This window comes from Cryptomeria japonica, chromosome 8 (genome assembly GCF_030272615.1).
Source record: "Cryptomeria japonica chromosome 8, Sugi_1.0, whole genome shotgun sequence".
Taxonomy (NCBI): Eukaryota; Viridiplantae; Streptophyta; class Pinopsida; order Cupressales; family Cupressaceae; genus Cryptomeria; species Cryptomeria japonica.
This window is the reverse complement of record NC_081412.1, coordinates 727,146,610-727,161,739: the sequence shown is the minus strand read 5'-3', so window position 1 is coordinate 727,161,739 and position 15,130 is coordinate 727,146,610. Positions and strand designations below refer to the sequence as shown.

General features: G+C 36.7%; 1 protein-coding gene across 1 annotated transcript; it reads left to right on the top strand.

Moving 5' to 3' along the window:
- The first annotated feature begins 3,112 nt into the window (after positions 1 to 3,112).
- LOC131046768 (ethylene-response factor C3-like) lies at positions 3,113 to 3,850 on the top strand. Its single transcript, XM_057980558.2, has one exon. The coding sequence runs from the start codon at positions 3,113 to 3,115 to the stop codon at positions 3,848 to 3,850; it is 738 nt and encodes a 245-aa protein (XP_057836541.2).
- Positions 3,851 to 15,130: the final 11,280 nt, after the last annotated feature.

Sequence of the window (15,130 nt, the reverse complement as noted above, 5' to 3'; positions counted from 1 at the left end):
ATTACATCCCACGCTAATGTCCTCAGAACCTGCGCTGCGTGAGACTGGTGACCTGCGCGATGGGAGAGATAAAGAATCCTCGCCAAAATTCCTTGGTAAACCTGCGCGGGAGGAGTCAGAGTCATCATCTGCGTTTGGCTGTGATGTTTCAAACCCCACAGTGCCAGAGACTTGGCGAGAGGAGCATGGCAAAGATTGTGAGTTTGCAACTGGGCACCGTGGAAAATTTTCAGTCTCAGGTAAAACTTCATAATCTCCTTGTAAAGGGTGTATAACTGTTCTCAAAAATTGAGATTTTTCTTGTGAAGTGACTTCACTAGGCTGGGAATTATCAATCCCAAAGGAATCAGATTCATTCTGACTGGAGACATGTGATGAAGAAACAGGTCCAGACCCCAAAACAGAGGTTGGAGAAGTAATCGAGGTAGGAGACGATCTCAAGGGCTCCTGTGAAACATTGTTATCAAAAACAGAGAGGGGAACATATTCTGTGGTATCAATGGGTTGTGCTAGCATTGCTGGAAAACAGTGTTCATTAAACACCACATCTCGACTTCGAATTATCTTTCTTTCAAGCGGATCCCATAACCGAAAACCATATTGGTTTTCACCATAACCAACAAAGATACATCGTCTTGATTTGGAATCAAGCTTGGAACGCTTTTCCTTAGGAATGAGAGCAAACGCTTCACAACCAAAAATTCTGAGATAATGATAACTAATTTTCTTACCCAACCAAGTCTCCTCTGGAATGTCAAAGTTCAAACGAGATGAAGGCGCTCGATTAATCAAATATACTGCTGTATTACAGGCTTCAGCCCAAAATTCCTTACCCAATCCAGCATTTGAGAGCATGCAACGAGCTCTCTCAAGAATTGTACGATTGAGTCTTTCAGCTGCACCGTTCTCTTGAGGAGTAAAGGGAACAACTTTAATCCGACGAATACCATTGTCAACACAAAAACTATCGAACTCCGAGGAGCAAAATTCTCCTCCATTATCTGTTTGCAAACACTTAATTTTGCGGCCACTTTGATTTTCAGCGAAAGCTTTAAATAGCTTAAATTTTGAAAATACTTCAGATTTTCTTGATAACATGTAAATCCAAACTTTCCTTGTGCAGTCATCAAGGAAAGTTACAAAATAATTAGCACCTCCAATTGATGTTACCTCCGTGGGACCGAAGACATCGGAATGAATCAGCTCCAAGGGCACGCTCTTCTTCTCATGACCAGTCCTTAAGAAGCTAACCCGCTTCTGCTTGCCATAGAGACAATGTTGGCAAAAATCCAAGTCAATTGATCTTAGACCTGGTAGTTTTTCTCTCTTAAGCATAATGGAGAGTCCCTTTTTACTCATGTGACCGAGTCTTTTGTGCCAAAGTGCAGTCCCGCTGTCTTCAATTGTCATAGCAGCTCCCACTTGATCATGATTATTAAAGACATATAAACTGCCAACTTTATTTCCCTTTGCTACCACAAAGGCCCCTTTAGTTATTTTCCAAGAATCAGAAGTAAAAAATACATGACAGCCTTGATCATAAAGTTGACTTACAGAAATTAAGTTCCTCTTGAGTTTAGGAACATGACGAACATCCTTCAAGAGCCATTTGCTTCCATCTGCCAGCTGCAACAAAATATTACCTTTCCCAATAATTTCACATGCTTTATTGTCGCCTAAGTACACTCTTCCAAACTGCCCTTCTTCATAATTAGTGAAGGCTTCTATGCAAGAAGTGGCATGAAAAGAGGCTCCGGAATCAAGTACCCATGAGTTTGATGTAGTGTCAGTTGTAGAAAGAATTAAAATACTATCATCTTTATCATAAACTGCATTAACTTCGTTGTCCCGCACTTTTTCTTGTGCTTTCTTGTAAGAACGGCAATTCCTTTTTATGTGTCCAGTCTTACCACAAAACCAACATTTGCCATCACGACCTCTAGATTTCGATCTCTTTGCAGATTTAGATCTATTTCTGTTATTATACTTGCCTCTTTCTTGAGGCCTTCCTCTTTCTTGATGCCTTTTAGTGCTTACTACCATCAAAGCTTCTCCGAAAGAAGGCTCTTGATTCTTTCTTCTCATATCTTCACTGAGAAGAGTACCTGCAACATCATCAGAATTCAACTTGTTTTGGGCTGCCACCGAAGTGCTGACAGCCATTACAACGCCTTCCCAGCTATTAGGTAGCGAACATAATAACAAAATTGCCTTAATTTCATCATCTAAAGTGATGCCAACTGAATTTAATTGATTCACTAAGGTGTTGAATTCATTCAAATGGTTTGACATAATTCCACCTTCCTTCATTTTCAGATTATAAAGTTTTTTCATAATATATACCTTATTAGATGCTGAAGCCATCTCATACATTGATGAAAGTTTATCCCACAAATCTTTAGAGGTTTTCTGCGATGAGACATTAAACAACACATTGCTGGACAATGAAAGAAAGATCGTGGCTCTTGCCTTTTTGTCCATTTTTTCCCATTCTGGGTCAAATAGAGTGCCTTGTCCTTTGGCCTTTCCTTCCAACGCTAATGCAAGATCCTGCTTAATCAGCAGTGACTCCATCTGCACCTTCCAAAGTCCGAAATTCTGGCCTGCGAATTTCTCAATTTTCCACTTGTCCGCTTCTTGCATAATTCTGGAAATTTACACCGAATTTCCCAACCAGCTTCACCACCGAGCTCTGATACCAATTGTTTGATTATGAAGAGCGAGTAAATGAAAAATGAAAGTGCAGAAAAACAGAAAGGAAGAAAGAATGAATAAAGACACAACACAGAATTTTATGGTGGTTCACCCAAATTGGCTACGTCCACATTAACAGGGGAATTCTCTATTAATCTCTGTTCTCTTGTTACATGCAATAATACACAGCAGCAAACATATATAATGGCTCCAATACATAAGGCTCAGGAAGCTGAACAGCCAAGTGAATTGGAGGGAAGAAGACTATTGGTGTTTCATATTCCACAATAACATTAGTCAACAATGGAAAATAATACACTATTTCACTCCTCTCCTTATAAATAGGCAACGTTCAATTCCTTCCCAGTTCAAACGAGAATTCCCAATTCATAGGGCACAAAAAAAGAAGTGGGAAGGAATGGATTTTTCTAAGGAAGAGAGAAGTAGTCTCAAGAGAAAAGCCCAGTACAATGAATCTATGCAAGTGAAGAAAAGTGGTAAAAATGATATACCATCTTCATCTTCTCTAGGTTATGGTTCTTATGAAGATGAACCAGAATCATTCATGGCTGCTCCATATTCAGAACCCATGAATTCTGCTCAAGAAGTGAGTCTGTACAATGAGAATGGCTCGGGAGAGAACTTCGTTTTGCATGGAGTTATAAAGAATTCAGCAATTGAAAGGTGTCGTGAGCCCATCAATGGTAAAGCTGAGATTTGGAGTGTGAGTAAGAAGAAAACACGAGTGCAAGGAGAGAAACATGACAGAGGATTAAGGAGAAGGCCATGGGGGAAATATGCAGCTGAAATCAGAGATCCAAGAAGAGGAGGAATGGGGATGTGGGTTGGAACATTTGACTGTGCAGAGGACGCAGCCATGGCTTATGACAGGGCTGCCCTCAGCATTAGAGGACCCAGAGCCATTCTCAACTTTCCCATATTCACTTCCTGTTTCAGTGAAGAGAACGAATCTATTAATGGGGGAAGTCATATTACAGAAGAAGAAAAAGAAGAAAGTACATGTGCAAACAATGAGAGAAATGTGATAGAATTGGAGGATATGGGTGTAGATTATTTGGAAGAGCTGATTCTCACTAGTGAGAGAATAACTGTTTCCTGGTTTTCTGGTTCTTTACAAGAGCGGCTAATTTCTTAGTCTTACAGTGTGTTTTATAATCACTGTTGATTCTGAACCAAACTTTCCAGTTTTACAACCATAAGACCTAAGTGTTTCGTAAATACCTGTCAGAATATAAAAGCTGTATGCATAATATTATTCTAATCTATAAGGTCATTGGTCACTTGTGAGAGTATTGGTATAGTTTAATGAAATCTGTTATTCAGCTCTTTGTTTCTATGTATCAATCTTGTTTCACTGTCATCTGAAAGTCTTTCAAATGTGGGATATCTTTTACGCGCTGAAAACATTTTATAGTAAACTATTCTTTGGGCTCAGCTTCATTCTGATGGGTGATGAAATATCAATGAAATATGAGCTAAAATAATGTAAAAATTACACAATCATATTTAGAAGATGTCAAACAATTTATATGAGAAATTTGATTTAATTTAATGAAATTAATTATTCAACTCTTTGTTTCTCAATGTAATTTCAGTGTTATCTGAAAGTTTTCTAATGACAGAAGTTGTTTTTAAGACCTCAATTCCTTTTACCACTGATATATTTCATTTGAAAATATCAATTTTAAAAAATTTGTAGTAATTTATTCTTTTTCTTTAGACCACTTCATTTTGATGAAGGATTATAGAATTGATCTAAAATGCTGATCAAAAAATGTTTATATATTCATATTCAAAAGTTCTCAAGAAATTCTTGTAAGAAATTTTGTTTATTTTAATGAAATTAGTTATTCAACTCTTTGTTTCTCTGTGTTAATCTAGTTTTATTTCATGGAAAGTCTTGCAAAGGTGAGCTATTTTTTAAGGCCTTCAATTCCTTTGACCACTAATATAGTTCACTTAAAAACATCAATTTTTGATAATTTGTAGTAAATTATTTTCATCTTTGACTTACTTCATTCTGATGATGGATCATAAAATATGATCTGAAATGTTGATGGAAATATGTTTATACAATCATGTGCATAAGCTTTCAAAATTTTATGTGAGAAATTTGGTTTAGTTAATGGTTTAGTTATTCAAGCCTTTGTTTCTCTGCATTAATCTAGTTTCTTTTTTATCCAAAAATCTTTCAAATATGAGTTGTTTTTTAAGGTCTTCAATGTCTTTGATCATTGATAAACTTCGCTTGAAGAGATCAAATTCTAAATAATTTATTGTAAATTATTGTCTTCTTTGACATCCTTCATTTGGATGATAGATCATAAAAATATGATAAAAATGTTGTAAAAATGTTAATATGATCACATATACAACAATCTTTCAAAAATTTAAAACAAAAAACTATAAACTATAAAAATCAAATATTGTAATATTAATTTTTATTTTGAAATAAAATGAATGTAATAGAAACATTTATTAAAGATTAAAAGAAAACTACAAAATTGTACTAAATAAAATGAATCTAAAATATTGTAGGACAAATCGTTTAGTGAGACTGATAAGAAAAAAATATTCTAGGTAGTGGTATTGCTTTTTAAAGCTTAATAGCGGAAACTTGATCAATTAATCAAAATTATTTATATTTGACAACATTAATATAATTAATTACAAGTATTTTTCTTGTACTTTGCAACATGCTACATGTCCTCCCTTTCAATTTTGTTTCATCTATTTTCTTTCATATGCAACATTTATGTTTCATTCTACCACCTCTAGACTGCCTTATAACTTCATGAATCAACCATCTATGAACACATTTAAAAAAAAGATAAGTTGGAAAGAATCTCTAACATGGGGACAATTTAAGCCTAGCTTCTACCCTCTAGCACACAAAGGACTCATTCTGTTGATTTATGAACATATTAAGGATAAGGCTAGGGCTACCAAGGATGATCCTTTGATCATCAATGCTCAGATATCCGAGAAATGCATAGACTCTGATTCAGCTGGGGAGCCCAGCACCCCTACCCATAAAAAAAGGAAGGTTGAAACCAAGGAGGATGAAAAGGATGTGCATTTTCATGAAGAAGAGGGAAAGGATAAGGAAATTGATTCTGAAATGGAGCTTAACAAGGAGGAGAACTATGGGGAAGGAGAGGAAGGAGGAAATTCTGAGAATCATCACCCCAACCCTAAGGGCTTGGAAAGTGAGAAAGAGGCTCTGAAGCTTAAGGAGGGTGAAAACCCTAATGCAGAGGAGACTGAACAGAGCAAGGACTCTGCGGATACCATTCTGGACACCACCCACAACTGCACCCTTGAATTCTTCAATTTTCAGAATTGGGTGGTTGAAAACATCACCAGCATGCAGGGTAAACAAAGGGAGCTGGAAGTTAAGATCAACAAGCTGATTAAGATGTCTGACTCTAGGAAACAGAACGAGGAGATGGAAAACAGTGAAGCGGAGGAGGAAATGGAAATGGAAGACTGGCTGGAGAAAGATCTGATAAAAGGCGACCTGAAACATTTGGAGGATGTCATTAAAATCATGAAGGAACAGGTGGAGGAGGACAAGGACAATGTCAACGCCCGGATTGCCCGAAACGAGAAAGCCTTGAAAAGCCTTATGAACCACAGCCTCCAGGTTCTTAAAGTCTCCTCCCAAAATATGAATGTGTTGGTGAATCATCTAGAAAAGAAAAACTAGGAGAAGAACCCGGTAATTATTGAAGATGCTCCTACTTCCAGCCTAACCCACTAGACCCCTAGGTGCAGAACCAGGCAGACTACGGCTGAGAAGGACATGAAAATGAAAGAGAGTCAGATTGCTCAGGAAAACACCGACTTGAGGGAAGCGGCCAAGGCAATGATGCTCTTGGTGCAGAATGTAGAAGAAACCATGAAGAGTTTTTAAATTTCTTGTTATGTTGGGCTTGGGGTCAATTTCTTGTTGGCCTCTTGCTGTCCTTTTCTCTGTTGTTGGTTTTTATGCTGGTCTTTTGCAGCTGTTGTATTTTGTTTCTTTCTTGAATATCTTTCGAATGTAAATGGGTTTCGGGTCCCTTAAAACCTATTTTTACTTAATCAAAAACATTATCATAAAGATAATATGAATGACCTACAAAGAAATTATTGAGAAGATTGTCATGTTGACTGACTACAAAAACATCTTATGTAGCATACTGTGTGGACTTGGAATGAACTTATGTAAATCATAAATAGTAAAAACTGTTTACTCCAACACCTCCCCTTAAGTGCAACTTAGGGAGTAAAGAATTCAATATGAGATGCCTTATGGCTCCAAGACACAAAGCCATATTAGATACATGTTGACATGTTTTTTATGATAGAGCCTAACATAGAATAAAGTTGTGTAACATTCACTTCACTCTCTCTTGATCAAAGTACGATTGTTTGCTAAGATTGCAGTAAGTTTAGATAATCAACTCCAAGATTCCTATGTGCAATAGATGTGACTCAATTGGCTTGATGTGATATGCTAGTAGTCCAAGGGGACTTACGTTTGAATCATTCTTTCACTTCTTTATTGTGGCAGGAACTTTGTCATTAGATATAGCAATTCTATGATGTTCTACTTCGAAGGAACTGAACTGGATTGAACTGAAATTAAAGGAGAAAGGGTTAGAAGGATCTAAACCTACTCCTAAGGGTAGTGATACCAATAGATAATTCTCTAATGGACGAATTCCAATTAAACCAAGTTTTGTTTCTCCAAGATTAACTACAACTCCACAAGAACTGGTGCAATCTTCTAAGGATGTTGAAATTTGAATACCCAAAACAACACAATCCAAATGACTATCCATGATCGAATTTAGCACAAATTTAGTGGCTCGGGCTAACTTGACACTGCAGCTTATAATCAACAAGATGCAAAAAGTATGAACCATGGAAATTCATCAAACACCATTACATTCTCCATTGAAATCAAAGCACCACTCTACTTCTACTCTAACTGAGGAAGGTGAAACCATGCAAGTTTTGAAAAATAACTTAAGTGGACACCATCAGAGAACAATGTTTCATTGTTATTATTTCAAAAACTTATCGCAACAATTTCATAAAAATCCCCCTTCTTACAACTGAAGGGGTCACCCCCTTATATAGGCCTCAAGCCATGACTACATGAAAAATCTTAATTAGTTTTTACCTTAAAACATTCCCACACATGATGCAACAAGGTGGAATTCAACAATAAATTCCCATTATGCCTATATACAATTAATTCCAGCCCATTACAATTGGTATCCAAAAGCTATTAAATGCACCACTCTTCACTAAATTCACCCAACATGCACTAAATATTTCTCCATGTAAAAATCCCCCCATTGTGTCATAAATGCACCATCATCTCTGCATGTGACAACAACACGCAAGAGTCAGGCATGATGCCATAAATATGATGGCTACATGCAAAAAGATGCTCCATTAATTCAACATGCACTGACTCAGCTACCACTTGACGAGAAACCCTTGGATAAAGAAAATTCATGGAGAGAAAATGTGTAGAGAGAAAATTTAATCCAGGAAGAATTTTTTTAAAATTTTGAATTTGCCTTGTTCTAGGGAAGCTGCTTCATCAATTTTGCACATTACCTATTTTTTAGGAACTTTTTCAAATTAGGGTTCCAAGGTCTAAGAGAGAGAAAATTCTCTCACAAAGACAAATCTATCATCATTTTTAAATCTAGATGATTTTTTGAATTTTATTTTTCAATCTATCATTGACCTTTTATTTTTATGTTGGAATGACCCCATGGAGGAATTTTCTTTGGAAGGAAAATTCCATGGCGCCCTCCATTTGGCAGCCTCAACACCTGACGAGCGAAATTTTCATAGCATGGAATTGTGCCTAGGATGAAATTCCATCAACTTCTCTATTTGGCACCCTAAACTGGGTTTGGGTCCTAGAATGGCCTGGTGAAGGAAAACATTAGTGTGGAGGAAAATTCCTCCACACCCCAACTTGAGCACTAAAACACCCTTGTCAAAGAAAATCGGGGCATGAGGAAATTCCTCCACTACCCAATTTTGGTGCCCACTTCCATGCTTGGGAGCTATTGCCACAAGATGGAGGAGAACTGGTCATGGAGGAAATTCCGCCATGACCATGATCTGGTGCCTACCTCTTTGTGTCTTGCATTTTAATGCCTTTGGAAATTCTCAATCTAACTTGTGCCCATTTTTCAATCGTTTTGGGATTATCATGTCATTTCTAGAATTGAAGAGATTTTCTTGCCTTAGGAAGATTTTCAATGCTTTCCACTTCTGGAATGGGAATCCGCACTTAGCCATTTTTTCGCTCAAAAGCCTGCTTTTTCAAAATTTTGGGATTTAGAAATGTTCAGCAATGCTCGGTCTTCATTGTCGAGGCCCTTTCTTGTTGATGAACCTACTAAGAATATACTTATTATAAATCGTAAGTATTTCAAAATGTTAGAATTAGGGAAAAACAGGACACAGAGACAGTAAAAATAGTAAGTTTGATTTTTAGAAAAATAAAGACAATCTGGGAGGTAGTGAAATTCTCTAAAAAATAGGAATTTTCTAAGAATTAGCTCAAATTTTACTGGTAGCTTCCTTGAAGGGTCCTAATTCCAATGCAATGTTTAGTTTTTTCAAAACCCTAAGGAAAAGATCTCAAATTTAAGTCGGAAGGGTGAAACCCTAAACTAGACAAACCAAGTTCTAGACTTAGCCAAATTCACTCAAATGACTTGCAGACTTGATCAAAATCCACCAAAACATTTACAGACTAGAGAAGGCAAAGGGATTGTTGCAAAAAGACCCAAATAATAAAAACAAAAAACCAAGATGACCTAAAATGTAGGGGGTCCCCATTTACAATGGGGAGATGTATGAAAATCTCACAATAGTACCCATGTACAACTATAATGCAAATCATTCTCTTACAAATGGAGAAAAGGAGAAAAACCCTATGGGAGAAAACTCATTTCCAAAAAGAGAATATTGAAGGACTAAGAAACATCCAAAATAATAATGCCTCAAAACAAGAACATGAAGAACATCAGTAAAGCACAAACAAGTTGTGGAAAACTATCGAAGACTGATATGGTGTTGTAACTAAATATCCTCCTCTAAAAAATATGATGATCATGATCATCAAGACAATAATTTGCATGAGTGTCTCAAACAATAGTACTTGAACAATGATAAAATAGAAACAATGGCATAACACCTATTAATCAAAAATACAAATAGCAAATGAATTTGCATGAGTGACCTTAACATCACTACACAACTGATGAAGTTATCTTAGTGATACCATCATCACTACTCAACCATTGAAGTTGAAAATATAGGTGCAATAGTCTGAAGAACTATTATCAAGGAGGTTGCCTCCACTAAATAGGAATGTAAGAGTATGTTGACTCTCTTCAAGTGAAACCAAGGAAGCACTAACATGAATAGTATGATACTCCCCAACCCCCATAATGCTAACTAGGGTGAAGCATGACAATTCACTGAAGTGACCAAGATAGTACCAGCAACTGAACAAAGGGTGTGAACCAAACTACACACATGCATATGGCATGAATCCCATTGATTAATCTATTATCATGGATTTACACTCATTATTTTTGAGGTTCCTTAGTCCTTCAATATTCTTTTTTTGAAGAGGATTTTTCTCCTACAAGGTTTTTCTCCTTTTCTCCATTTGTAAGAGAATGGTTTGCATTATAGTTGTACATGGTTGTACCTAATATGGCTTTGTTTCTAGGACACATAAGGCATCTAACATTGCATAATTTACACCCTAAGTTTCACTTAAGGGGAGGTGGTGGAGTAAATAGTTTCTACTATTTACTCAAACATATATATCTAGCAATTTTGTGTCTTAATTGTAAATAATCCACAACAACATAAAAATCATGTTTTCTAACAAATGTTAGCAATCTAAATATTATGTCATTCATATTAAATTATATAAACTCAAGAAATCATTCTTTGTCAAAGGTTAAATTGGTCATTCTAAATTATAAGTTTGATATGAACCGCAAACCATCTTTACAAAGTGGGGTAATAGCATCTTCAAATAGTCATTTTTATGGTTTCTAGTAATTTGAAAAAAAACAATTCAAAAGATAGGTAGCATGTTGTTTATAGTAATGTGGTCATTACAAATTCAACATACTACATGGAGCTTGATTTTTTCTATTGTTAGGCCTCTAGACACACAAAAATTTAAAGAAAGAATTCATTTATAATAACAAGGATCTCATAAATTCACCCTTAGTTGTAGACTAAAAGAATATCAATAGAAAGAAACAAAAGATATTTTTTACATTAAAATAAGTTATAGAAGGAGTATAACAATAGCTATCAATGTAGGTCGGTCGGGTGCGGGGAGTGGTTAGGAATCACTCTGGTCTGCTGGTTTCCACGGCGGTGCTCCCCTAGGCACCCAGACTAACCATAACACGGAAGCCAGTGCTACCCACATTGGGCTACACATGGCTAAAAGAGAGGAGTTTACTAGAGTGTGGCTGGAGTCCGACTCGCTAAACACTATCAACTACCTGAGTGGTCACAAGAATCCTAGCTAGACGATTGCCAGCCTGACCAAGGACTGTCAAAATATAATTAATGAACTGACAGATTTCAAAATTTGGCATATATACTGTGAAGGAAATAAGGCGGCAGATCTACTGGCCAATCTGGCAGTGGGATACGTGGCAACCAACTGGTGGAGTAGCAGGGATGCTTTCCCCAAAAATCTGTGCGATCTGGCATGTAACGATTACTGTGTTAATCAATGATCCCTCATCATCACATGACTGAGTTGATAGGGAAACGACTCTTTCTTCTTTTCCCTAATCAAAAATCGCGGCGACTAGATTTCCTATCTCATTGTGTGGTTTTTCTGCTACTCTTTGGATATCCTTTGGGGGTGGCCCATTTTCTGTGACTGGTTGGCAATAGTGAGCCCCTTCTCCTATTATTTGGGGACTAGGAGCATAATGGGAGGGGATAAGAACAGACAAGATCCCTCTACTTGTGAGAAGTGGAAAAAGAATAAAGATGTCTGGCAGGAAGTCATTGATGGTGCTCTCATCCCCTACCTAGACCAGCTTCATGGCCCCTCTCCTCTAATTACGGAGGCCTTTGTTAATGGATGGAAAAAATGGAGTCTTAGGGCTTATGGTGTCGATTATCAGATTGATAAAACTTTGGTGGTGACGGTCACTGGTCTGGCTATGACTGGAAGAAGGTTTTACAAGAATAGAAAAGCCAGGGAGGAGAACTTGTTGAGTTTCTTTGACAAAGACAAGGAGCACTCCAGAGTCACCAAGATGGCCGATGGCAGCTATAATAGAAAAGACCTCATGGCCCCTTGAACTGACATGATAGAGTTTATAATGAGGTATATCACCATGTTGATGTGTTTTTTATGCACATGCAAACACAGAATAAAATACCAAGGTATAGTATCCTCTCTAGATCAAAGTTTCCTCAAATTTTGAAGATTTCGCCTAAGGATCAATCAAGGCAACTTCAAGGTTCTAATATGTAGGTTCTCTATGTGTGGATAAGTTCTTGTGCTATGATGTGACTATGCTGGAATCACAAGGGGATTTATATTTAAATGCCTGAATGTTTGATTTGCTGGAACTTGATCATCTAATATTTCAATTGGGCGATGCTCTTTGTCCTAGGTTAACTTGAATTGAAAAAATGGTGAAGGACGAAGGGTTGAGAGATTCTATCCTAATCTTAAGAATGTAGGAAGTTGAGTGAATGATTAGATGGAATCCTACTAAGCAAAGTCTCACCATAAAAATGAACAATTTGACACAAGCTCAGTGCAATCTTCTAAGGACGTTTCAAAGATTTTCAAACCATTACCACCAAACATTGATCACCATTCAAGTTAATGCATAAACAATGAGTGTAGGATGATTCGATGTTAGGCTCATATCAATCCAGTTGACCACACAAGGCACGCTCACAATCAATAAGAGGCTAGTGGTATGGACTAAAGGATTCCACACAAGTACATTCAACAATTTTCTCCATTCAATTTAATTATCTACCATCTAATATGAAGATCTAACAAGAAACCAAGCGTATTGCAAGAAACGACACATTTCACCATAACCTCAATGAAAAATGAAGTTTATTTACAATTTTAGGCAACAATCTCTTGCCTTCTCTTCCTACTCTACTCTAATTTCTCTCTAAGCTTGTATTCTTCTATCCTATTCACAAACTATTCACTATTAACCTTTTACAAATGAATAGCCAGAGCTTTATATAGAGAGCTCTTTACAATTCAATGGCTCTGATTAATTTACAATCAATGGCTAGGATTTCAAGTTGAAAACCCTAATTAGGGTTTGTTACAACAAAACCTTTTAGCCAATGAGAAAATTACATTCAATGAATGAGAAACAATAGGAAATAGGGGTAGGTACATCATATTTTGTGCCTTCATGCATGAGCCCGGTTCACCGAATTTGGACATGTCGATGTGGACCTTCCCGATTGGAGGAATAGTGACTAGGATGCCACCTTGTCTAGTACTTGCCTTGGTTGATCCTTCATCATCCTTGATGTGCTTGAGGAACGATGTACCTTTCCTTGGATTCCTTGTGTTTTCCTATAAGATCCTCTTGAAGAGGTCTTCCTTTGACCTTGATGTGAAATATTCTTCTTGAGATCCTCGTTCCAATCTCCCTTCAACCTAGTCTTTCTGATTTCATTCTTTTCCTGCTGCAAAACAAACAAATGAACATCAAACACATGATATATAGCTTATACAATTTCTTAATTTGATATAATCTCTGATTTTATGTGATTTGCAGGTCTGATAGGTGCAGGTTTTGGAGAGATTGTCCTTTGCTTGAGAAAATTCGCTCTTGCTTTGATGAATTCAGTCCTTCCTTTGTTGAATTTTGTTGTTGTTAGGATGTACTCTACGCCTTAAAGTGGTTGATCTCTATAAGACCTGAAATTTTCCTCCTCAATCACCAATCTATCTAATGAAATCTTCTCCTCAAATTCACTCTTATTGAATTCAGTTGCTCCTCAAATTCACTCTTGCTGAATTCAGCTTGTGAAGATTGTTGACAGATATGGAATTTTCTTCTTAACTGCTGAAGGATTTCACTTTTTGAAGAAGAATATTTGAAATGAATGATGAATAATTAAAGAATCAACCTCCCTTATATAGGCACCTTTATGGGAGAATGCACTTCTTTGATGAAAGCCGACTTTGTTTGGATGAATAAATCAATTGTATTTCCCTTTAGCTGGCCAACTTCTATTTAAAAATTCGAATTTTCTTTTGCCGCCAAAGTGAGATTGGTTTATTAATGCATCAAATATTTCTAGGTTGACTTAAACTTAGCCTTCTCTTGATCTTTTCGGTTTTTTACCATAATGCAATTGCCTTTAATAGAATTTCACCTTGGTACCTTAGAGAGGTACATGAACGAGCTAGGATATAAGTCAAATTTTCATCAATATTTGATGAAGCCAAGCTTAGTTTTCACAATTTGCATGAAGTTTAGGATGCTTGAACACTTGAAACCACCACGAAGAAGACTTACAACACACCATCATTATCATATTACTCATCCTCAATGCATTTCGCTCCTCTACCTTTGGAAGGTACCTGAGCAAACTAAGGGTTGATCTTAGTTTTTTCACTCACATACTCAATTTTCATTATCATTAGAAGGTTCATGCTACAACAAAGGCTTAAATTACTTTCAAGAAGGCTTGTCTTGGTATCTTGATAACAAAATACTCTTCTTCAAGATATTTCACTCTTGTACCTTTGGAAGGTACATGAGCAAATTTCTTCCTCTTGACTCATCTCATGCTTCATTCCTATCACTTTGCCTTAGACTTGATTTTCCAAATTCTCTTCTCATCATGCTCAAGTCAATCTCCTCCCAAATTTGATTCAAACAAGATCTTCTTAGTTTTTTAGGTGAGATAAGAGGTCCTTCCAAGAGGTTTTTCTTGTGTACCTTAGAGAGGTACGAGACCCTTAGGAAAATTCACTCTTGTACCTTTGGAAGGCTCAGGAGCGAAATTTGCTTGATAGCTCAAATCCTTAGCCTTTTGTCATTCAACTTCATTTCAATGTACTTCAAAGGCATAAAACAAACATCTCCCCTTCAATCAAGGCCTAAAACCAATAATTTGATCCAAATGAGAAGGAAGAGGGGAGGTCTAGTAAAATTGACTCCTGTACCTTTGGAAGGGTCAGGAGCGAATTTTATGCTTGTGCTCAAATTCTTAACTTCTTCTCCAAATTTCTAAGTTCAAGCTTGTTTAAATTCATCCCCAAAGGTAAGGTCAATCAAAACTCTAAAGTGAGATTTCCATCCAAATTAGAAGCACAAACAGAGCCTAAAAA